This window comes from Lissotriton helveticus, chromosome 7 (assembly GCF_964261635.1).
Source record: "Lissotriton helveticus chromosome 7, aLisHel1.1, whole genome shotgun sequence".
Lineage (NCBI taxonomy): Eukaryota > Metazoa > Chordata > Amphibia > Caudata > Salamandridae > Lissotriton > Lissotriton helveticus.
Genome location: NC_136068.1, coordinates 848,548,785 through 848,575,184, shown reverse-complemented (window position 1 = coordinate 848,575,184; position 26,400 = coordinate 848,548,785). Strand labels below are relative to the sequence as shown.

The 26,400-nt window shown below is 41.8% G+C and overlaps 1 protein-coding gene across 2 annotated transcripts in view; it reads left to right on the top strand.

Annotated features, from left to right (window-relative positions):
• The window catches only part of RANBP17 (RAN binding protein 17), a 1,522,743-nt gene that overhangs the window by 1,005,142 nt on the left and 491,201 nt on the right, over positions 1 to 26,400 (top strand). Inside the window, exons 17-19 of one of the 2 annotated variants that reach the window (XM_078653359.1) lie at positions 24,721 to 24,784; positions 24,888 to 24,996; positions 26,200 to 26,303. In XM_078653359.1, coding sequence (XP_078509485.1) covers positions 24,721 to 24,784; positions 24,888 to 24,996; positions 26,200 to 26,303 — 277 coding nt within the window. The remainder of the gene's footprint in view (positions 1 to 24,720; positions 24,785 to 24,887; positions 24,997 to 26,199; positions 26,304 to 26,400) is intronic. The other variant, XM_078653358.1, reaches the window with a different exon arrangement.

The window sequence follows — 26,400 nt, the reverse complement described above, 5'->3', positions numbered from 1 at the left end:
GTCAGCCTCTACTTTTAAAGTTGAGACTATTGTCTCTCCTACTCATATTTGCCAATGGAGTTTTATTCTTTTTGGGTGCACCATTTAGTTTTTCGTGGAGCCGAGAGTAATCTTTTGCTGCTCTCTAAATGATTACCGCCAATATGTTAATCATAGGAGGGCTCCAGGCTATATTAGGACAATTGTAGGGTGTTTGTGTAGTACTTTAAGACTGTTTGCACTTAAAGGTTGTAGTACACATAACTCTAGATCTAGGGTGAGGCAAAACTTATGGCAATATCTGCAAAGTGACTTCTCACTACAAGCAGTAAATGTTGCCCCCAGGCTGAGGGTGGGCAGGAAATGTCATATTCTGTACTACAGCGACAATCATGCTTTCACTTGCCTTCAATTCTTCTATAAATGAACCTAAAATGTTTTTAAAAAAAGGCAAAGCAGTAGGAAGAAGTCTGAAAAGGGTGGACTGAGAAAAGTTACGGTGACACATATTTAATTTTTGCCCGTGTTTAAATCTTTGTAAAGGTTTTTTCGCTGTCAAGCAAGCTATGCTGTCCTTTTTTGTGTAAAAATCATACATGTTTTTACCTGCTGCCAGGAATAGGTGAGCTGATGAATATTAATGCACTGATGTCCTTTCTGTATTTAGTACTGCTGAGCCAAGACTGTGCGTCGTCTTTTTAAATGAACATCTAGCAACCCTTGATGGTTGTAACTGAGTAGTTAATAAACATTTCGTAGATTGTAGAAATGCAGCATGTTCCACCTCTGGATACACCAGGCAAGCTGTGAATTTTAAAATTATTAATTTTTCGGGGGCATAATTTCAAACGTGTTTTCCAAATACATTCTTCAGTTCTAAAGGACTGTTTGAACATTTTGCACAGGGCTGTTTGTTTCTTTGGTGAAGTATGGTCTAGAATAAGTTAAATTGAGGCCAAAATGGGGAAGGGAATTTCTACATCTTAGAACTTCGAGGAGGGTTGTAGCAGCTCGGGTGGCCCTATTCTAGCTCATTGCATTTAACGATAATCCTGACTTGTTCCGTAAATGTATGGGTAACATGCATTACACAGTATCACTTCTGTGAGTTAGTTGCTTCAACCTTAACATAAAAAGAATTCCTTTGTACTGTGTTTTTCAAGAAAGTTTTTTGTAGTCTACTGTTATTGGATTTTCTCAGAAGAGTGCAGCGGCCTCAGCCTTGCAGATGGCTTATGGCTTGATTTGAAGGTAGGCGGCCACCAGTCAATACATTGGACTTTTAAGGTCTTTGAACTAAAACTGTTTGAGTAATGGCATAATACACTATTTTCAGTATCTTGGGATATTGCCGGCATGAACTTCTGGAATAATCCATTTGAAGATCATAGTGCCACGCTGTGCAAGAACAGCGTCTCTGTCCTTTTCTGACTACACATTGTAATTCTGTCTCTCACTGACTGCTGCAAATGTAGTGTGGAGACGTAGACGAGAGCTGTATGCCACACCGACATGAGTCACAACCCAAGCACTTGAACTACATGAAAGGGTTACTTATGTATGTGTCTCTTTTAAATGACTGCTCCTTGAATGTCTGCTGGTAGGTCGTCGCGTAAGTGGAACTTCTTGAGATGAATTCCAGAAATACAGTTACTATGTACAGTTACTAAGTGCAAAGAGCTACTTTGTCACTGTAACCATTCATAGATTCACTAATACTTTGTATTTTATGTGTGACCTCTTAATACCCTGATACTTATAGTGTCAATTATTGTCACTAGGTGATGTCACCTTTGTGATTATTCTTAAATTGGGTGGAGTGCAATTGTCCAATTAGCGCCTTAGGACAGCTAATGGCACAATGTTAATTGTTCAATGCTACGTTAATATCTGTACCTTAACTTCCTGCAATCACTTATCTCGAGAACTAGTCGAGGTAAAGAGAGAGGGCAGTCCTGGCAGAGGTGGGGACACATTGCAGATATGCAACCACCAGCTGGTGCACCTATGGCATTAAATTAAGATATCAGAGGTGGGCGACTGCAGTGTAATCTAACACTACATAGATGTGTGCATTTGAAAGCATGGCTTCAGGACTGAATAACTATACAAAACTGCAACCAAGAACCTGCTTTTAACATGCCGAAACACTTACTTTTGGCATTAGTTAAGCCATCTATAAGTAGTTCCCTGAAGCCAGCAGTGTCTGTGTGGGTGCATAATATACAACCGTGAGGCAAGTCTAATACTGAGCTTGATATGTCAGGATACAAAATCACTATATGTCACTTCATCGGTTGTGATTGCTGCTCCTTATGGTAAACGCCTACTTGCTAATAAGTCTTTTCACATTTTTTTATTCGAAGGCTTCTTAAACAGCTACAGAAAGCCTCCATGCACTGTTATTATCTATCAAAAACCTAATTCAGTGGTGGGCACAGCGTTTTGTTAAGTGTACTGCAAAGATGAGTTTGCTACAATCTGCCTGGTTTTATCTACCGGAAAGTCTAGATAGTTATTCATTCAGTTCTTCCGTTCTCTCCCTCCTCCAGTAGCAGTAATAAACTCTTTAAAGGGGTGTGAATAGTCTCCGCATTACACAATAGACTTGGTTAGCACATTCCTGGAAAGACCTGACAACAGGCCAAGAGACAAATAGTTATCTTGTAATGGTGGAGAGGGGTGTGAACAAACACAGTGGATGGTAATTCCACGGACCAAGTTGAAACCAGGAAAAAGAGCTTTGATGGTGGTCTGCTTCCAAACAGGCCATCTCCTATCACCACAGAAAAGGTATGGCCTCAGGTCAAACCCTTGGGTGAGGATTCAGGCTATTACTGTTGTCCTACCATATCGGAAGACCTTTGGAACAGGGTTCCTGAGCTTTTCTGCAATAAAGCAACAGAAAGCAATTCTGAAGAAAAAAGGTTTAACTAGGAGAGCTCTGTTGGGATTCGGTTACAAATTATCAATAATCACTGATTATTGATCACCTATACGAAAGGCTTCCTACCACCAGCACCTCAGAACACTACTAGACTTGGATGCAGAGATAGAACTTGCTGTTGTATCTGCCTGAAAGAGGCAAACGCATGAACTGCTCAATCTTGCACAAAAGAAGGAACTGGACATGCTTCTCAAGGGTCCAACCAACCGGCTCCATTCATCTCACGTCCATAAAGGAGGGACTGACCAGTGGGCACTGGAACCTGTCCTGGAACCCTCACTGTGGTGAGTGGATGGCTTGCCCTGCACTGTTGTCTGTGAACTTGTCCATAGTGTCCCTAGTAGTGAGAGCTTTAAGACCGACCAGTGGGAAGAAAGGCAGCATCTGAAGAAATTGGTACTCGTCTGTAGCCCTAAGGACACAGGAGGGTCTTGCACAAGAGGGCACCTTTGAAAACGTACTCAGCAGATCAGAAGAATTGGAGATTGGATGTGGCCCTAAAGAAGCAGTAATACAATGGTATGCCTCCCTCTTGGATTTGTGGCTAGAATAGACTGGAGCACTGGAAGTCTTTGAGTGTTCCTGCCAAGCAATATGTCACTTTTCCCGACCTTTGTAAAGCAGACCAGTTTGCTGGTGCTAATTTTTGTCTCTTTTCTTGAGTTTCGTGCAAATGACCGACAGTGGCTGCTTTTGATATTCACACAGACAAATACTGACTTTTACATACCAACTGTTCTTATTGGTGGCTTTTGATACTTTCTTCAATAACGTATGTCTCATGATAGTTTTATCACATTATTGTTGTCTTTATTGTGTTTTGTGGATTGCATTTTTCTTTTTTCACTAAATTTGTTTATCATTTTACTGATTAGTTTCTTCACTTTACTCTTGTTTTAGTGTTGCATATATTTTTTTTTCTGGAGTTTTATACAGCGCAAACTTGACCGGCAGGTATAAGGTATTAGAGCGATTTACCTGAACACCTATTGCGTTACACAACGACTCATTCATTTTTGTTAGGCACGGGGCGATTAACTGATTTGCCCAGAATCACAGGATGTTGAGCTTCATTGCCAAGACTTGAACCCTGTTCCCCAGATTTGAGATCGACCGCCCTAGCCGTTAAGCCACATCCTCGCCTGATGCTTTAGGATATAACTACAATCGGTAAAATCAGGTTTTCTCATTGACACTTTATTTACTTAACTGGACACTAGCTTATTAACTTTGCAGAAGTTCATACCTTGTTCCCCTAGTTACTAATTGAGGATCTTGTACTGCATTCTAACCTTACTTCTACTATTTACCTTGCTTTACTTGTAACTTTAATCTAATCTAACTCTAAACCTTGTGTTAACTATAAACCTTTCCATTATGCTAGTAGTAATCCTAATACAAGTTTAAACATTAGCTCGAATGCAAAGGTACAGTGTGTAATTTCTTGTGCATCCTTCTTGCCTACATTCAAGCAGGGAAAACAGTGTGTTCTAGGAAACATGCCTTATTGTAAGAGATGCATATCAAGAAACATGACCACGTCAGTTTTAGGTGACCAGTATTCTTACTTTTTTTTGTGAAACCATTTACAGAGCATAGTATTTAACACACACAATACATAACCTACATATATTGTAATGGTCTTGGGAATCCATGTCAGATCTGTATTCACGGTTTTAGATGCCTTTTGGTTATGATTGTTTTCTGACCACCTAGGTTTACTCTAAGCTGACAAAAAAGCACTTGGAGAGGCAACATACATTTTTTACAAGAATGCTTAAATACAAACTAGGCAACAACATCCTTCAATGATGTGAAATATGATCTCTTTAATGAATCCTTGAGACATTCACGATATAAGATGGTCAAGCACAACAGCCGCAATTCAGCCAGCGCATTTCGCCCCAATGGGGCTTCCTCAGGGCATTGAACTAAGTCCACCAATGTTAAGGTGATCTCTAATATACCAGGTCATGTTTTGAACTTTGTGTAGAGAATGGTCTCGCCTCCGTACCAATAGTAATTATCCCAGATAATATCCAATTTGACACACACTTTAAACGGAAAAGTCCACAGTTGCTTTCAATACTTAAAATTCTCGAACTGTATGACGTCCTTCAAATCACTGGTGTTCACTGTGATATGTGACACTCACATATTGAAAGAGTTGCTTCTTCACTGGCCTCAGTAAGACGCCGCGTCTCTCGACCCGCCGCCAGCCCAACAACAAACACAGACGAGGCAAGCTCATTACTCTAAGCTGATATTACATTAGTGGACATGCGATATACCCTTATTGGGCAACCTTTGCAAAAGCGTTTCCTTCACCTTGTGGGTGTCACTAAGTAGTTTTAATGCACACAACCGTTTGTCAGTGTGACTGTTTGCAGAGAGCAAAAGCAAACCAGTGGTGCCATAGTTGACATAATAAACAAACTAGTTTTGGCACTCAATATGGTTGGGTCACTGTATAAACGTCAGCAGCGATCATCATATCTGGGGGGCCATCATCAGTTGTCCTCAGCAGATCATTCCAAATTTCCAGCAGAGAATATTTTGTCCTGTGACTTGGTCTAAATCTTGTCTTCTTTTGGGGTTTAGAAGTCAAGAAGCTCTAAAGGATGAGCTACACTTATTTCCCCATCTGTTTGCTCATCAATGAGTGGCCGGCAACTTGGTAGTAACTTTTGACTTAAGCCAGGTGGGGTTCTCTTTTGTTTTGTTCAGGAGTGTAGTTGTGTTTTTTCAGTGCCATAAACACATACTACTCTTTCACTGATGCATTTAAAGTGACACAAACTTTGGCCGAAAGCTAATGACCACATCAATCTTAAAAGCAGATCGAGGAAAGACTTGGTGGGTTTATTTCGGTTTTGCAGCTGTAGCAAATGAAGAAGGTGACTAGATGAAGCTTGTGATCATGTGATGCAGTTGGCAGGCTGGACAATACGACACATTGAAGACAGGATCAAGGAAATTTGACCACATTTCGCCACACCTGAAGGCACTCAACTGGCTACCCTATGAAGCTCGTATTCACTTAAAGATTGCTTGCATTACTCACAAGGTGCTACACCAAAACACTCCACAGTTCTTAGCCCAAAAACTCACACTATCTGGAGGAAACAGACATTCTAGGAGCACAGATAATCTACTCCTGAATCCCGCAAGGCTCAACAAAACTAAAACCTCCAACAGAGCATTTTCGGAAGCGGCGCCAAGAATTTGGAACTCTCTTCCGCCATTCATCAGAAAAATCGCCTCAACGCCCCTCTTCAAAAAGGAAGCAAAAGCGTTCCAGATGAGCAAATTCCTCCCATAAAATCCTTATAAACACCATGCCAGCTTCAACTTCTAACTAGTCTATACTCTTCCTTAAAGATAAGACTTGCACAAGCTCTAATTGACTCCTTATCGTGGAGCGGTTATCCACCCTACCTTTATCCCCCAAACTTTTTTATGTTTTTTTTTTTATGTCTTATTTTGCGTTGGTACTGTTTGTTTTATTGTTATCAAATGTACTTTTCATTCCTTGCTCACTTTGTAAAGCGCTCTGTTACCCTACTCTTGGGTCTTGGTTCGCGCTATAGAAAACTTTAAAAATAAATACAATAAATAAAAACATCCTCTGGCTTCAAAGAACTGTGATCCTATGCCTTACATGTTTTCCCTTAGTTTACTTGATGGTTTAATGGACAGAGGTGATTTTATTCTGCCACTAAAGGTAGTGTTGATGGCTTTGTGATGTTGATGAAGCAGCAGTTTATATTTATGCATCTCTGCTGGTGCGTACTTACTCTACCTAGTTTATTGGTGTCTACAACTTAAATATTCAATTTAATAATAACTTTATTTCGGCCACTAGGGTCATAAAAGTGCATAATTGAAAATCACAACAACAATAGAATACATAAAAAGTGTAAGCACTTGCAATTATATATTCCATGTATCAAAGTAACCTTCTAGGAGCAGGATTCTCCAGCTTCTACAAAGATGTGACAATTAAAACGCAAGTGTCCTCATACATTATTAAAATCGAATAAAATCGCTCATTTAAAAAACACGAGTTAAAATATTTACTGAGGTTTGAGAAAACAGAAAAATATAACCTAAGACAGAGAACCATAATCATGTTTGCACTAAGGTGGACCTTTGCTGTTCTTACACATAGGTCTACCCAGTATGGTTCTTAATCAAACCCCGCTATATGTGTCACATATGGTTTAAGAAGCGTGACACGGCAAACAGGATTGGGGGGTGCATGTCATATTTTAGAACTCTGTAAGTCTCTATATAGCTCACAAGGCCTACATTTTTGCAAATTTGGATCAAAAAGCGTTTGCAGGGCAGTTGGAATGCAGGGCAGTAGAACAGTATGTGTACTTCGGACTCAAGCTTGTAATTACAGGCAGGACACTCAACCATGTTCTCTTTGGCTCATTTGCTTGTATGTGTAGATAGTGGAAGATTTCCTAATCTAAACTGCACATAGAGTTTCCTGGCCAATGGGGGATGGATCACATCTAGGAAGGGTTCCTTTCTAAATACATCTTTTACTTGTAGGAACTCTGTTGTCATCCGACCTCCAGTGGGACTTCCCTGTATGGCCAGAATATTCACATGCCTGTAGGTTGCACTAGTTCCGACCTAGATAACGTTAGGCATGAAAACTCAGGGGTTTTCCAGAGGTCCAACCTGCCTAACCTTGAGACGAGATCCCTTATGTGACACAGCCACTGTATTTTCAAACAGTATTTAACAAGATCTCCTTAAGCTTGGCTTTGTAGAAGGACAACTCCGGGGTCACCCATACCCGGCGCCAGAATGTAAAAGGTCTAAGGGCGATCTCTTTGTCAATGGGCCTCATGCCCAGGTCCATGCGAAGAGGTACTAGGAGGGGGCTACGAGGAAGTAGGTGCCTCATAAAGTTGTTCTCCACCTTCACCAGATTGGAGGTGGAGCAATACCCCCACAATTCTGCCCCGTATAATGTGGCCCCCCTTGCTTGGGCTTTACAAATTTCCACAACCGGGGCTGCTGGCTTGAATGCTGAAGTGATGTGCATTTTCATAATCCCACCCATGTTCTGGGTTAACTTGAGGCTTGCTTTAGCCAACTGAGGTCCCCACTCAAAGTGCTCTGATAGTGTAACCCCCAAATAATCAAAAGTCCTCACCCTTTCCAAGAGTGTACCATTAAGGGAGGGATTTGGGCGGGTCCCCGGGAGGGTGGTGGGGGGGGGATGGGCAGGGTTGAAGACGATATATTTGGTATTTGTTAGGTTGATCTCCAAACCACTCATGTTACAAAAATGAGCGAAACCATCAAGAATACGCTGAATACCCGTTGGTGATTTTGCCAGTAAGAGGGTATCGTCCGCGAACATCAATGCGGGTACCTTCCCCGAGACTAACTTGTTTTTACATTACCATTGTATTGGGAGGCATGATGTATGTGTGTACTTATACTTCGTATCAGACAGTGTATTAATCTGTGAGTAGTCTGGCAGTTTTTACTTCTGTCTGGAATCATGGTTAACAAATTTCAGTTTGAGAAAGAGTTCTATAGTTTGGGTTGTGACTTTCTTGTTTTGGGCTCAAAGTTTGAGATTGAGTTTGATAATTTATCTCTGAATATCTGGTTATGATTGAAAATACTATTGAAAAATGATTTATAATATGTAAAGTGGGGACGTTTAATCCCTGAGACAGGAAGAATGTTAACAAAATCACATCAATAGTATGGCCTTCTTGATGGATATCGGAGTGCAGCTAAATATGAGGTCTGGAAGGTTCCTGCTTTCAGCAGTGGAGCAGCAGGTCTCTGAGTTGTGTCATCAATGAACGGATGCAAATCTTCCAGAATTAATAATTTGAGACTATCCAATTTAAGTATCATATAAAAGGGCATACCAAAGGTGGGTACCCAGGCAGGCTGTAGACCAATACTAGTTTTCTTGAAATAAAAAGAGAAAATTGCGACTTGACCTCCAGGAACTCTGGCCAAAGTAAAGACAGAGGTTGAGGGTGATTATAAAAAGGACCACCTCTTCCTTATCATGACTGCTTGTCTGAAGCATCCTGAAATGAGGGGGAGTAGAGTAGTAAGAATATCATAAGTGCATGTTCGATAACATTGTCAACTACAAATTTGTGAATATTTTGTTTAGGGCGAGCAACCAACCCCAATATTTAATAAAGCGCAATTGACCCATTTAGCTTTAAAATAAAATGCGAGATCAGTGCAGCAAACGTTAATGCACTACGGCACATGAATGGTTTTGTGGCATAATAAGTATTCAGATCTAGACATTGGACTTTACATAGCGATATCATGATTAGATGTCATGGTATGGTATGTTTATCTGTTCTAGGTGGCACTTGGTTCACAAGCCTTTGAAGTATCTCAGATACATTTTACTAGATGTTATCACTATAAATTCTTAATTATTGCAGCTAATTGACTTGTTTCCTGATGTCAACTTTTGTATTTTACAAATAACTGGTACAGTATGTCTTTTCTTGGTATTTCTTCCATGGGATCCACTTCATAAGTGGACTGATGTGTGGCCCATAGTGTTAGACTTTCTCTCATACATGCTTAAGTTAATCTCTTACATCAGACTTGGCTGTTCTCTCATCTTGTTCCCAAGGATCAGCTCAGAGCAGCTGAAACTAACTTCCATCATGGATACCTCTCTGGTAGTAAACAGAAGGCACAACAAATGCCCAACCCGTTTTCTCTTGACTGACTCCACTAGGGTTTTCATTGTCTATTTCCGGATTTGATATTAGCAATAATTGATGTCATTACTTTTTTATTGTGCTGCCTAGACATTACTTGTTGGAGCACTTTAGAAAAACAAACAGAATAAAAGGAGGGAATGGAAACCACAATTGGCAATGGAAAATTGAAGATAGGATGTTCCTCTCCTTCAGTGCTGTGTATCTCACCTGTGGCAATATTTAACATGTACTGCCAAAGCAAGATTCTCACTTTCTAAAATGAGGACCAACATCTATGGCAAGTGTTAAGGGGTGTGACTTTAATAACAGATGTGGAGACAAAAACGTGTTTAAACGTGACATTATCAGACCCGCCCTAGTACGCTCTGAGTAATTGTGTCTCAAACAGAGACACTTTGTGTACGTGTGACTGCAAAGGCAAGGCAGACTGCACGGGGTGCTATTGGTATTAAAAAAGTTGTTATCAAAGAGACTTAGCCCTGATTTAGCTACCTCTGAGGCCAGGGGACACACGGACTAAGGGGTGTCACAAGGGGTCGCAGCTGCAGCCCCTTAATGACGTTAATTGCCCCACCATCTCCAATTGTTGGCTGAGCTTCAGTCATAGGCTAGCTAAACTACCTAGGCCAAACTAGCTATGCCCACTGTTGCCCAGTCATTATAGCCACTGGTTCTCACTCTTTGTTTGATTGGCTTTCCAGTGACCCAAAGGCACCCAACAGTTTTGTTGTTCTGAAATAAAATGTATATTTCTAAAAATATCTAAACGTTTTATTAAGAGGTGTGGCGCCGCGGCCAGGGCGACTGACGCTGGAATCTGGGGACCACGGTTCGATCCCCGGCTCCGGCGGCAGGTTAGCCCAGCACCATGTGACTCTGGGCAATAGCTCGCTTAATCTTCCCGACGGCCCCCCAGCGCCTAGAGACCCTTACGGGTGATTGTGCGCTTTACAAATGTGGACTTTTTATGTGTACAATGCTCTTGTAGTACATGTGCACCAATGGCACAGCCCTCCTTCTTTAACCCCTTGTGGGTTAAGGAACCTCTGCCGTCGAGGTAGATGTCGACATCATGGCCGCTGGTCCTGGCAGGAGAGGAGGGTACATCACATGAAAGCTATGAATGAACCTGAACAAGGAGCAATACTAGCAAATACAAAATCGCACGCGGTCATACAAAATGCACAAAACATGGTATCTCCTAACGGACGTGTACACACTGTCTAACATGGCTTCTGGGATGAAAAAAATGAATTACTTTTGATTAAAGTATCTCCCTGTTCGTTAGTATGTTTTCAGTACATAACAAACAGCTCGCGCTGCTCCATTTTGTGCAACATAGTGAATCGTGATAGCTTGTTGCTGTTTTCTCACCAGCTATTAGAATCACAGACATGGCTGTGAGACAAGGGTATTTGTATGCAAATATTTATTTTTATGCTAAAATATGTCTAGGTGTTCTTCGGCACACTGATATTCAAAAGCATTACCGTGATTTAAGGTAGGTTTTCAAATCAGCATGGACAGAAAAAGGAGAACAGTAACCTTTTTGTTTTTGACAAGTGGGGTAATAGAGAGAAAGCTTTAAGGGTGGTTCGCTGCACTAATGCATTTGTATTAGTTAGGTTTAAAATTGTGTTCCTGTGCAAACCATAAAAGATTTCCAAAGTATTAGACACCCACTTTTGTGCTGGAATTTAATATGCAACTTTTTATTGGAAAATAATCGTCCTTGTCTGGCAAAATCCACCATGCAATATTTCTGTTAGCAGGTATAATGCAATAAAGCCAGGGAGGGCTATTTATCACTACAAATTTTGAGGATTTCAGGATTCTTTTTATTATTTTAATATATTTCTTTGGTATTAAATCAGAAAAATGATAAATTACACCTGTCGAAGCTGTTTTTCCTTTTCGCCGGAAAATGATGCACAACCCAATTTCGGTGGTCATTTTAGCTTTTAAAGATATGTATTTTTTCTATTAAAAACTCAGCCAGTAGTTTCTTTTTTCTTAAATAATAACACAAAGCTACTTTTTATTTCTAACACATAAAGTGGTATAAGTACTTCTTGGCATTGCAATCTTTGGCCTTTTCACATATTATCAGTTTCAAAAATGTTTTAAATGCACTGTGCGTTACTTTATTATTTCCGCAGAACAGATCCTAAGGCTTTCTTTTTCTTCCCACCTTATATCTAAAGTTAATATTACATTCTCCGAAAAAATACTTTGTTTCCGTGATACCTTCATTAGGTAAGATTGTGCTCCTCTACGTTTATGCCGAATTATCTTGGATTTCATTTTCAGACTTTTTTTCTCACTTTTTTAACGCATTTCGCTGCTTTGCAAGTTGGAATCCATGTAATCACAGACATGATGTTCTTCCCCAGTTAAAAAAATATACTTTTATAATAACGCAGAAATAAAGGCTGTGACATATTTGTAAAATGAGAGGTGACAAATGATTTGTTCTTCCTTCCTGTCCCAAATTATTTTTTACAATTATTTCAGGTTTGCATATTTAGGAATATATTGGGCCGATTTAATTTCAGTGCTCTGTTATTTGAATTATAAATCATTATGTCCCTTCAAGCTGATCAGTCAAGAAATATTTTTGAATTCATTTACATAAGGGAATATGGGGATGTTGTGTTTTATGTCGCACAGCCACCGCGCCTTCATGGATGGTGCTTGGTTTCTAACAAGTAGCCGCCCCATCATGCCTTGTATTCCAGCACAGTGATAGTACCGGTGAATGTTTTAGCTTTCTGTATGCAAATTGTACTTTGTATACTTGTATTTTAAAAGTCCGTTTTGAGGATGCATTTGAGATTTTTGCATTACTTTGTGCTAGCCTTTGGTACTTTGGTAACTGTAAATGTTCTATCATTGAACTATCCTTTTGTATATTCTGTGCTAGTGTTACCTGGCATTCCTGGAAATTCTCGAATTATTGTTATTCGATATTTTAATGACTTGTATAGCAGAAGAACCATAATGATAGGTTAGTTCTATGTATTTTAAGATGGTACAAACATCTGTCATATAGTTTACTTGAGAGAGTGGCAAAAAGGGGATGGAATATTGATATGCTTAATGAGGGGTCTTTCCACTGGTAGTTTAAGTACAACCAAGTAAAGCAGTCATTTAGTGAATGTAAAGTAGTCCTAAGGAGGGATGCTGATTGAATGCGATGCCTCATAAGACATTCGATTTCAACAGGATTTTTAGGTTGTTCTACTGGCACGGCAGTGTGGAGAACAAGAGATACGTTGCTGCTCGGTATTTTATCCACCAGTTGGTGCGGACCATCAATTGGTTCAGCTCGACTGACATTGAAGACTAACTTATTTCTCAAATCCACTAAATTGCAGGGACAGGCTGCTGATTGTCATGGATCTACCTCATGAAAGATCTAAAGTTCCACCTAGGTACAATTTACATGAGGGGGTCAATAAAAAGTGATGTAAATGCACAAGAACTGTAGGAGTGACTGTGTCAGAATGTGGTTCCTAAATTTTCTTTTTTTTAAACAGGAACCACATGGACTATTGGATATTGGACAAATCACACACTTACAGTTTTGTATCTCTCATGGCATCCAAGAATGTGCTTAGTTATGTACCATGTGCACTTAATCATTAAGTAGCTCTGCTCAACAGAAGATCTGCTGTGATCCCTCCACCGAGAGGGGCTTCACTTGCCAGTTCCTTGGGGAACCATCTACTATTCAGAAAGAACAGTGAGAGAAAATCCGCCTCAAACATGGCAGCAACCTTCCTCATACCTAACATGGGTGTTAATATGTTAATATCTACGATGCTTCTGTGCAGTGCACTGTCTGCTTTGGCCGTCCACCACCAGACGCTTTGTATGAGTAATCTAGCTATTATTACCACTATTATAATATTCTCAATCATGAGCCAATCCCTCGCAACCCATCCACAGCTATTAGCGAGACCGTAACCACATCGATGTCCCTATTCCAGCCTTATACGGGTTCAACTCATTCTTGCCATGTGATGGAGTCATCCCAAATATATAGCTTTCCTTCCCCTCTTCAGATATCTACTGCACACAGTAAAGATCTCAAAATTCGACTTATTGCAGGTATGTCTTACTCAAGATCAAACTCGCTGAAGCTGAGTTTGGTGGGATGCAGGCCAGGAATGTGCTGCTTGGATCACAGTAACTTTGTCAATTTACATTGTCCACAGATGTCAGACTTTCTCCTGTGTCTTGTTGTAGCTGCAGCTCCTTTGCTTGCATCCAAATGACTCTACCTAATATTACTATGTTTTTCATAGGACCACATTCTGCAGTAGTGGACTACAGGGTGTACTAATTTAGGGAACGATTTTGCCAACTCGTCGTTTTCCTTGAAAATATTCTGTAAGCAGTGTATATGCTTAATCTGTGGAATAATGGTAACGTTCTTTTGTGTTTTAGTCTTGCGTCTTTAAAAGGTGGACAGTAGGTGGGGGGTTATGTTCCTTCTAGTATACTGAGTAACCAGATGTGCTCTCCATCAATTGTCTCTCTGAGCCCCTTAACCTTCTCATATTCTCCTCAGATGGTTTTGTACGGGGATAGTGCTACCTTTTCTTTATTTTTCATTAGGTTGAGATCACTTATGTTGCCTGATTTTTTAATCAAAGCTTCAAATACATTCAGATCCTGGCTCATGGAACCCACTGGAGTTCCGAGCCATGATTTCGGTCACCGCTAATGCTGTTTGTACTCCTCTTACACCAGTTGAAAGATCACTCATTCTTCTAGTCTTGCGTTGGTAACTGGTGATGAAGGAAGGAGTAGCAATGTCATTAACCGTGGTAATTTAATGAGCACCCGTATCCGACTCATCTTCCACAAACCTTTTTAGAGCCATGAGGGCCCTGAACACCCTCTGCGTTCAGAAACCAGCCTTCCTCTCCAGACACTGCTAGATGGTCAGTTCCTTCTGTTCTAGTGGTGCACTCGCCCGTTCTGGCATCATTTGTCATGCATGCTGGAAACTGTGTCCTATGAAAAATACCCCTCATCCAGCGAGCGAGAACCGGCCTGCCATCGAGGCTCTGCACAGCCTGCAGGAAGCCCCACTTCCTAGCTGTGTGTGTGTTCATCTGGGAATTTGGGCATTTTTATTGCTGACCCCCTGTCTGTGAAACACTATATTAATGCTGTTAGCAGGACATGGTGTGGCATCCTACAAATGTGTAAAATATTTTACTGGCTGCCAGTGGCGTAACTGAACGCGAGGGGTCCCCCCTGCGGAATATGCTAAATGGTCACCTCACACTCGCATCAGTACGGAATGAGGGGCCACCCTCCAGCATTGGCCAGCCAGAGGCCCCCCCTCGTGCACCACGGGGGCTGTGGGGGCCTTGTTTCTCCCCCTTTTGGATGCTGCTTTACAGCAGAAAAACTATTATCATGCTCTGATAATGCGCCATATTGATCATGGCAATACCCTTTATGTGGACATGACTGATTACTTGCCTACACATCTACAGACTATCCAAAATATGACAGTCCGCTTGATTTGCAAGTGCCCCCGAGAACTGCGTCATGTCCGGCTTTAAGTTCACTTCACTGGCTGCCAGTGTGAAAGCGGGTTATTTTTAAATTGTAATGCCACAAACATAACACCCTCCATTTCTTACGTCCTGCCTGCTTCCACAGTAAATTGTCCTTCCACAGACCTACTAGGACCTTAAGATCTGTCGAATTGGCTCTTTTGTATAGTAGGGGCATTAGCCTGGCTAGAACGGGAGGCTGGTCATCTTTCTGTCCGGCATCGCTGGAGCTCTCTTCCACACAACCTCAACTAATAGCCTTCCTATCTTCAAGAAGATTCTGAAAACCTGGACAGTTTAAACTTTCAGCTGCTGCCCACTTTATTGTATTCTTACAGTGACTTGCCTGTTCTCTTGTGCATGGATATCGCTGAGTGTGGCACGCTACTAGGACAATTAACTTAACACAACACAACATGCGGAGGTCATTTGGATCACTGTATAGCACTTTTCCAAAGATGTGTCCTACACACAATAAGATACTTCAAAGCGATCTAAAATACTCCTCGTCCTTGTAAGGTCTCAGTACATCCCTTCACCAAATCTTCTTCCGCAGCTTTACATCCTTATTTATTCCTTCCAATGGAAGTCAGTTTTTCCCCCCAGGAGTCCATGCTTTACTGGTGGCCTAAAAATGCACCCTACCTTCCCTTGATGTGGACAACAAAAAACAAATAGAGGACAACTATTTAAGATTGAGTGCATTGAGGAGTAATTAATGCATGCAAGTTAGTTATTGTTAATGCTAATTTACATAAAAAATAAACAAAAAGGTAGTGCGATTCTGGTGAAACCATTATGCAGGGCCCAACAGCTTATTTTGCTACTATGTTTTTCATAGATGCATTTTTATCAAAACCAGTATTTCCGAATATTTATACTCTGCAGTGCCCTCCACCATGAGCTGCAATTCATGCATTTCTCAGTGAGGAGTCTACTATGAATTTCCTGTCCTATACAAAAAATCATTTAACTCTGAATAGTTTGTCATAAATTATATTAATAATCGAATGCCTGCTGTTTTATAATGGTCTTGAATGCTGGTTATAACGACGTATTTCACTTGCATTTAGTACGTCTTTTATCTTCTTTTCTACAGAATCTAATATTTTTAAATTGCTCCAAGCTTTCTTGCTGTTGTTTTTCTTGTTATAAAGCCCACATATCAAACAAAGCTTATCGTGAACCTAAGTGCTTCTGCTTTGTATCTTTACAGAAGAGCAGCCTTCCAAGCGTTAAAATGCTTTGGTGCACAAAGTACACAATCAACCCCCTGGGATCCCTGCATAGGCCAGCCATCTGGAGCAGGGACCATGCAGTCCTGCCTGAGCAGAGTAAAACGTGTGCCACATGAATTTAGCACACGTGTGTGTAGACTAGAGTGCTCTGTGTCGCCGACGAGCTAGTACTACCTAGCACTAGTCACGACAACACCAATCCCCAAGAGGAAAGAGTGGCAAGGAAGTGAATAGTAGAAGCCTGTTTTGAAAAGGCAAGGTTTCAAAGATTACCAAAGGACAAGGTGATCCTGTTATTTCTGACGCTTTAGAGGATGAGTTCCATTGAAAGGCATGTGGCAAGGGAAGGTTCTTCCTTCTTAACAAGTTTTCTTGATAAGGAGACAATAACCTTTATGAAGTGTTCTGACTGAAGAACCGGCTTGGTTTGAGGATACAGACACTTGGTTGGAGGTAAATGATAACAGAGCTCTAAACTCTGTAGTGTATTGAAAAATACCTTTGATGGGTGGCCACCCATAAATCTTGAATTTTGAAATCCTAGGTATGTTTTCTACCATAAGACTTGACCCTTGTCCCTCAGGGGGCGAGCATGATTAAGAAGTATATTGTTTCTGAGGATGCTGTCACTATGATTTTGTATTGTTGTGACTTTGATATCATGGATGACCAGATTCCGTATTTAATAATGGAATCACTATAAAGTGGCTTCGATTAGAGGATGTAGAGAAATTCTGGGTTACACACCATAGTCACTGAAGTGTTGATTTCATTAACACGTTTCTCAGATTATGGCTTGTGTGCTGAAGAAACTAAAATTCTGGCTTTGTCATTAGTGTGTTTTAATTAAATTAATTTAATTATATGGTTCTCTGTGACTCAAGCACTTTCACTGGTGGTCATGCCACAATGAGGGTCAAACGAGGATAAATGTCAAATAACCATCATCGTTCGATGGACATACTTTACAATGTGTGCTTTTAAAAAGGAACTATTTGGCTGTGCTGAGAATAAATATTTTGGGTAATGATCGAGGCCCCTTTTATTTTGCGTAAAGAGACTATTATGTTTACATCATATAGTTTATGTCAACTGACAATTATAACCAACGTTTAACAGAAATGAAGTTAATTCTTCTCCACTATAATGCATGTATTTTGTGTAGAAACTCCCTTCTCTACTTTTTCCACTGTGCGGTTCTACTTTGAAGGTCTTCATATTTGATTTATTAAGGGACCGATGGGTAGATAAGTTGGCATCTTATCAAATGGAGTGCTGTGCTCAGACCCAATAACAGTATCCTGGCCCATCAGCAACTTCAAGTAGATTGCCTTATGTAGAAGGAAACTTGAGATTAGTGCTATGAAACAGGAAAAGGTGGGATTGGTAGGGTGAAGGGGTGATTTGATGTACGTTTGTAGTTGATTGGGCTGTTGGAGTCTAATGGTGCTTTTTTTGAAGTAGCTGAAGCTTGGCCTGTTTAAGAGTTTCAGGTACATGGGCTAAAAAGTAGCATGCATTGTAGGAGAATTTCAATAACCAGCTTAGGTGTGGACCTAGTGTAGAAGTAATTACATTTTGACACAGAATTTGTGGGGTTGTTAAGTGTGATCCTTATGCGATTTACCAATTCGATCTGTCACACTGAAGGAAATATCAGGAGATCTGCAAAGTGTAACAGTAAGCATAACGAACCTCGACATTTTTTATTATTTTGCCCAATAAATAACTTTAGGATACCTCTTGTTTCTTGTTTATGGTAAATTGTTAGTCTCCTTTTTGCAAGTTTCTTCATTTTTGTCGTGACGTGTCTGATTTTGAAGTTCATCTGCGTGAGTTTCAATGTAGACTATGATGCACAGTGTGCTGTTTTTCGGTATTTATGTGGTTGGACTGTGGAACCTAGTGGCACTGTAACCATGTCCTAATACATAGCAAATGCTTACTGTAACACATTTTTTCTGTCCTTGTGTTGTAAAGTGAACGGGAAAATCTATCTAATGTCTGTGTATTCCCTGTATTTTTAATTTCAGAACAGTAGTTAGTTATATTTCTGCTGTGTCCACTACATTCAGACCCCAAACCTGAACACTTGGTAAATGCACTGGACTATTGTCTTCTCTGTGGCTCTCATTGCTGTGAGAACACTAGGATGTTATTGAGATCTCTCAAATATAAGGAACCTACGCATTCTGAGTAAAATGTATTAGAGTGGAGAAAGCTCAAACTGAAGCAAATGGATTAGTTATGAAAATCTGACTGCAGGCTACATTATTTCCAGTTTGCCACCTACGTGTACTCACAGCCTTTTGCTGCAGACTCTTAGCTCTTTGGGATTAAAAGTTACTTCACTATTAATCTTGGTTTTAGGTTTGAAGAATCCTTTAACATCACAATGGTATATTGCATGTAATTTGGCTTGATAAACTTAAATATGTAACCATATGAGAGCCACCTGTTTTATTTTGTACCTTTTTAGTATTGGGATGTTGTGTTTCTACTCCTACAGGTTCCTAATGAGCCTCATAATTAAAGGCATTTTATGTACCTCGCACCTCTTTTGGAGAGTCAATTTCAGGGCATACTTTTAAGAGTCTTCCTTAAAGGCATCTAAGTTTTCAAGGCATCTTAGCCTCCAACTTCAAGGAGAAACCATGCAGTAGTTAGAAATAGAAGGGAAACTTTCAAGGAGCACTGTTTGTATGTTTGTGCCTTCATTGGGCAGGTCACACTTAGTTATTTTAATAGGAAGGGCCTTCTGAGACCAGTAACTCTTAGATTCAGCAAGACTTCTTTCATAGTGTTGGGAGCAGGTGTTGGAATCCTTTAAAGAGGTCTGAGCGCACCTGGTTACCTGTTGGTGGATCTGAGCATGAAATTAGATCTCATTAACTGTTATGTGCCGTCCTGGATTGAAGGAAACCGAGAACAGTGGAAGGATTTGGGTCCCACTAAGCTCAGCAACTTCATCACTTACGGGTAAAATGTGAAGTGGTCTTCCATGGGAAGGTTTTGTAGAGTGATATAGAAATACTCACAAGTGGGATGCTAGCTTTCCTTCTAAGAACCTCCCCTTGGCTCTCTGCCCCCAAAGAATTACTTAAAATCCTAGAGAAAAAGCCACTCTGCTTGCTGCTAACACACATTAAGCTGCCTGAGTTGAGGACATTGAAAGATTATTCCAACACCCTACTTGAATTGTGTTCAGAGTGGCATGGGTGGATTCTTACCCGGATATACATAGCTATTTTGACCTGACTTCTGTTGGACAGGCCCTCCACCGGATTGGCTGGGACCGCTGGTTGACGCAGGCGACCCGCTTGTGATTGAAGCTGGATTTCTTAGGTCTCAACTCTGAATGGATTTGACTGATGGGATTATAGGTATCTTCAACCTTGGTGATGTCTGGGAGGGCTCACATTTTGTTAAGGGAAATAGGACAATATGGACAGGCTTCTGGGTGTCTCCCGGGTTTGTAAAGAACCACGTTTGGTGGCAAGGCCAAGCTCTGTGGCGAAGTAGGCTGTGCCTACAAACTCCAGGTAAAAATTGAGGAGATGAGGAGGCGACAACAGTGAGAGGAATTTCTTGTAGTAGTCGATCAGGAATCCGTCCGGTCTGGGTAACCCGCCTGACAGCAGGCTGCCAACATATCCAGCTAGTTCTTCCACAGTGAGGATTTGTTGAAGCGCCACTCTGTCCTCCATCACCAAAGTGGCTAGCGGAAGATCGGCAATCAGAGGACAGGTATATTTGCTTTTGGGGCGGTGACGCTGACTTTATGAGGATGGACCCAACTGGTATTATTTTTTAGACAGTTACATTGATATGCAAAAAGCATTACATGAACAGAAATAAGGAGACTCAAATTGGTTTAGGAATGTGCATTAAGCATCATATATTCAAAAAAGAAAGGAGAGAGAACAGTTGCAGCAGCACTGAACAAGAAAACAAACCCTAATTGGACTTGGTGCAGGGTATGTGACTGTGACATACGGATAGCGACACAAGTGACAATTGTGATCAGCTGGAACGGCGCGTGAGGTGCAATTGTGCAAATATATACAGTGAATCAGGACGACGAAGTGGCTCATGTAACAGGACAGATGATTTCTGTTTTGAATGAACAATTCAGTTGAGCCAAGGCAGGAGATGCGCCATTTAATGAGCTGAGGAGTCGACGACGTTTCGATCCTACTGGTTCAGGATCATCTTCAGGACGGATTTGCGTGAGTAAAGCAGTGGTGAAAGGTACGCCATGGGGGATCCGGATGTCCCGTGTTGGAAGTGGCCGAGGATAAAGGCTATGGTCCGATGGTTCCTGGTAAAAAACTTTGGGAGGTCAAACAGGGCACAAGGGAGCCGGGGGGGAGGGGTCGTCCAGGCTGGTGTCTCAGTCACTTGAATCAGCCCTGAAGCTGAATGAAGCAGCGGCAGCAAGCTAATCCAGGCTTAGAGGCGTCCGTCGAGCAGGTAGTGTACCTGTCCATTTTCGTTTGGGCTTGAGAGGAAGGCAGCCGTTCTTTGCACATGGCGAGGTTGCAGGTATTTAGTCTTAACCACAGGAAAGCTGAAAAGGTTTTGTTCGCTCCACATGCAACGTAGGTCCGTGTGGGCATCACAAGCAGCCAAACCGCCTCATGGATGGATTTCTCCCAGGAGAAGGGAGAGGCAATAGTTCCTGGGCCCAGCCAAAATAATCCCCCATTTCACCCAGGTCCAAAGAGGGTTCACAAGGAGGAAGGGAGGCAGGGTCCATCCGCAGCCACCAGTTAACACGGGAGAGCCCCCCTCCAGTCCAGCCCCCCTTCCCCCGGGGGCACAGGGCCCCAGGTGCCACAGAGTTCCCACCTACCACGGCAGAGAAGGCCTACTGGACCTGGTAGTTTTCCTGGGGGCCGTGGATGTAAGTGGAAGGGTGGGGAAAGTAGGGGGTACAAGTGAGGTCGGGAAGGCTTCTCACATACCGGCCATGCCTACCCCCAGACTAGGGTCTGCTGATTTGGTGTCTTGCCTTTTAAGAATGAAATAAAGAAAGCCAAAATATTAGGAGTGGATGCAACAGTTTGACACTGGATGTATGGCAAGATACAACAACCAAAGGGTTGCACTAGTGAGGTGTAGGAGTTTCGGGACTCTGTGATAAACGTCCTGTATCACCGAAGAACAGGAAGAAAGTGCTTGAAAGTCGAGTGAAAGTGGCAAATATCCGATTCCTCGATCTCCCCTTGGTCTTAGAGAAAATAGTTAAGGACCACTTAGTACTTTCAGGCGAGGGTGGCTTGAGTATGGTATGGAATGCATACTGGCTACTCTCCAGAACATCACCTCCCTCTGCAGCCTCGGATGGTGGAATGATTATGATGGAGGTTTGTGACCCCGACTTCCTAGAGCCTTTATTGTGGAAAGTGGCTTAAGGAAAAATGGCCCTTCAGGTGGAACCTAAGAGAGTGCTGCTTTAGCTAAATTACTGTGGGTAGACTGTATGAAAGAGATGAGGGCTGCAGGCAAATCGTGGAAAACTCATGAATGTGGGGAGTGGTTAGAGCCTCTATGTGGAACCCTCAAAACTCAAGGCGTGCCAAGAAAGAGGCTTATGTCTTCTCCAGTGTGAATGCAGCCTAGATATTATTGATCTCCTTAAATATGTTCTCCTCAAACTGAGTAGCTGCTTGACAATGCAAAGCGTGAACTTGATTGGCAGATTATTGCTTTCTGCTTAATCCTCTTCACGAGTCCCAGAAAAGTGTGGCTTGGGTTATGTGGGGGGGACTCCATATTTCTTCTTCATTGATTAGCTAGATGTACACCAATGTAGTACCCTTGTGTTCCCCACATTCATGCCTGTTCCTCTATTCCAGCTAATGCAATTCCTGTCTCTTTGTCTTATAGGAAGAAGTGTGTGGATGGCCTTTTCTTGGGGTGTTTATAGTTTCAATAGCTATGGTGTCCACACATGATGTGCAGCAGAAGGCAATTGTGTGGATCGTAGGTGTGACATTGTAATTGTTTTACTTTGTGGCTGTTTCTGTTACCTCTGTCCTGGTTATATGGTTGAACCAGTTGCAGCCGGTATGGCTCACGAGTGGGAAGGTGGGAGGGGGGGCGCAGGCACAGGGGGGGGTCGCTCAGTGATCACAATTGCGGGAGGGAGCACAATGAAATAAAAAAAATCACTTGCCTTGCCACTGCCTGGTCCCGGTCTCTGCTCCTTCTCTCCTGCTCCGACTTCAGGAACAGGAAGCAGGCAGCCAGGCTCTCTCCCCAAAGCCAATCACAATGCAGCGTTGTGATTGGTCTGAGCGCCATGACATGTCGCTCAGCCAAGGGCTACAGGGGAGGGCATGTTCTCCATGCAGGCTGTAAAGCAGCCTGCATGGAGAACAGGGAAAGTGCACATGACTGCTTTGGGCGGCCCGGGAGGGCCGACCAAACAGTCATTGCGCACTTAGGAGTGGGCAAACCACTCCTCCTCCGTTAGTAGAGCAGTCCCTTCCAGCTGCCCACCCGCAAAGGAAACATTAAATGATAATAACTGAACGTTATTATTTTATGTTTTTGCTTCTAGCACTGCTTGAAAGCAGCGGGGTGACGCACCTCTGCCATAGCGCAGGAGTCGCTACTGGGTTGAACATTTAAAAACATTTTACACAAAATGTCACATATAGTAAGGTTTACACATTTTTTTTAAGTTAACTTTTTACAGGAAAGAGGCTGTGAGTTTGGTGGAAAATTACTTATTAATTGGATGAATTCAGGCAGCTGATTAACACAACGCAGAATTCATAGTACATGGGTTTGTCTGGTGAACATGTGTACCTATCTAATGCCCAGTTTACTTATGATATAGGGGTTGGTGGTGTCGAATTCTTTCACTTTTGGGCTTCAGTAACTCTTATCTCCTAGTTGACTGCAAATTCTCATTTGACCTGGGTGGTGGTCCAGGTTTACCAAGTCTTTCTTGCACCTGAACCTCCTTCCTTTTACTGCTAAAACTCTGTGTCGCCTCAAGGTGGGAGATTCCTAAGATTCAGTGTACTGCTGACCCCCGGCAGCTCATCCAGTCTTCAGAATCTGGTAGGATGCCACAATTGACAGTGATTAGACCAGTGACTTCTCACTTATCCTCCTTGATCCATGCATTAGGTGCCCAAGATCTCTCGAGCTGGTGATTCCAAAGATTATGGAGGAACAACCAGTTAGAAAGCTTGTTGTCCAGAAGACTTTTCTCCTTCAGTAACCTCTCTCCAGTAGTCAAGCCCCAGATAAACATTATGCCACTTCCCCTGGCACGTATTGTATCAAGACCAAGGCCCTTTCTATTGCTTCCTTGTGTGCCTAAGTATAAGACCGCTTCTGTCTCCATCTCACAAGCCAGTACTGTTCACGATTCCTCATCATCTCTTCAGTAGTGACCAAAAGCGGCTCTAGCAGACGGACTGTGGAAATCAAGGTTGTTCGTCCAGAACTCAATCCTTGAACTCCAGTAGTAGAAAAATGACATCTTAGACCTCAACCCTTTCGGTTTTTGCCTCTGCCTTTCAGTGTGAGTTGGTGGCCAAAAGGCTCACCAAACAAGCATCCTGTTACTGTACCAATCAGATGCATCAATGTTGTGCTCTAGGAACAATGTCCTTTGCGAACGATCTCATGTACTCCGCATTCTGAACTTCTATCAATTTATAAAGTCGCTAACTTCAAGTATGCAATAGGACAGGTAAGCAGGAATGAGCGGTTTCGTCAGATTTGGTTATATAGTGACCAGAGATGTGTTACATGACATTACTTTTAGAAGAATGTTTGCCTCCACCGTTAATCAGGACCTCAAGAGAAAGTAACTAAAATCCGTAATCCTTCTAAAAGAGCTGGTGTTTTCTTTTCCCCCCAAACAATCAGAAAGCCCATAACCTTGATGAAGGCTGAGTTTAGCTGTATGCACCCCTCATCCTCCTAGTCTAACGTGCAGAGTAGACTTTAGGTTTCTGAAGCCTGTAATCAATCTTTCAACACATCAAGGAATGTAGGATTATGGCATACCTTCGACTTCTATGGTCTGATTTGACAACCTAAAATGCACTGTTTTCCAAAAACGTTAGTATTCAGGCAATACTCTACTGCTTTGAGTAAACTATGTATTCAGTTCTATAATGTGTTGTGCTCTTGTTTATCAAAGAAAACGAGTTATATCATGATGGATTTTTGCTAATTGCAGGATTCTTAACTATCATTACATATATTCTTTTGAAGAAATTGGTGAAAATTGAAGCTGTGAAGTTCATGCTTCAGAACCACACGGTAACTTTACCCTATAGTTTTGGCAATCTGTTCTGTGGTTTAAATAATGAATGTAATTACAATGTATTCGGAAAATAACACATTTGTAATGTGTGTTTTCTAGAGTAAGCACTTCCCCTTTTTGGGTGTCAATGATAACTTTACACTTACTGACTTGAGATGTCGGACAACATTCTACACAGCACTTACTCGACTCCTCATGGTAGACCTTGGTGAGTATATTTCAGTTTTCTTTCACATGTTTCCTACGTCGCAGATGACTGATTGGTTGATTGCAGGTGGATCACACTTTGAAGGGGAAAGTACATTGAAGTTTGTGAAAGCAATTGTTCTGTTTTGGGGCTATTTCATGTTGATATTGTTTGTGTGTCCGTGTATAATAAGTATTTAGTATGTATAATGTCAGAGCTTGCCTTGTCAGATTCGGGAGTTGTCCCAGGAAGTATGGCTAAAGCAGAAAGTGCTGTCAGATAATACTTTGACAAAGACAGTGAACACCTGGAGCAAACTCAAATACTGACAGGCATCACTTCCTGTCAGATTTGAGATGATCCTAGAGGAAAGACTTAGCATTTTCTATGTGAGAGCACTCATTTACTTATCCAATTCCCAACATGTGTTCCAACACTTACAGACCATACGGGGAGCTGTGTGATTAATAAATTTTCAGTACCCTTTCGCTCGCTTAAGTTCTGAAAACAAACGTTTTTGATTTGTCCCATTGCCGCCCACGGGCACCTATTGTAGGAACCAGAACTCCTTTGGTAGGTCTATGGGTTACAGTTTTCATGCCTGTTAAAAAATGTCCTTTTAGACAGCCTGTTAGTGTTGCGTAAATAGTACACAGAGTGCTGCCCTGTTCAGACAACCCTGTTGGGCTGACTGTCATTGCCGCCTGCAGCTTGCAACGCCCATGAGCCCAGATCAGAGATGTCCATTGCACATATGAGCCTTTAAAACATGGGCAGTCCTACCTGGGCAACCCTGGCCCTTTCACTTGGCCAGGCATCGCATGGGAGACGCCAGGACACACACTATCTTCTTTAGCTGCACAAACCAGAAGCCTCATGAGTACCCTGGAGCCATGGACCACTAGACAGAAGTTAGGAAGTGAGTGAGAATGAGTTACATGTCTGTATGGGAGCTCTCTGCAAAGTAAGCAACACTGTCGGTGGTGAGAGCTGCTGAACTGCAGCTGCTGCAGTAAAAAAATGTCTTAATCTACAGTCACCTCAACTTATTTTAGCGCACTGCAAAGACCTGGATTGGTTGCAGTGTGGACAGTGTGCAAATTAAGTATTGCACCATATCCTGCAGACTCAATACAGTTCCCCCATTTCCCATTAATGTTTTTCAAGAGCTTATACCGGGACGTACATTCGTAAACACAACAATTCACTGTTTTTTCCGTACAGGTGAGGATGAAGATGAATTCGAAAATTTCATGCTACCAATCACATCAGCATTTGAAGCAGTTGCTCACATATTTAACAACAATTTTAAACATGAAGAAGCAAAGGTAGGTATAGAAAATTACTTTGCCTATGTATTTTATATACAAATGCATTATGACGATATAGGGCAGATTTGTATGAACTGTTACCACCACCTGTGGT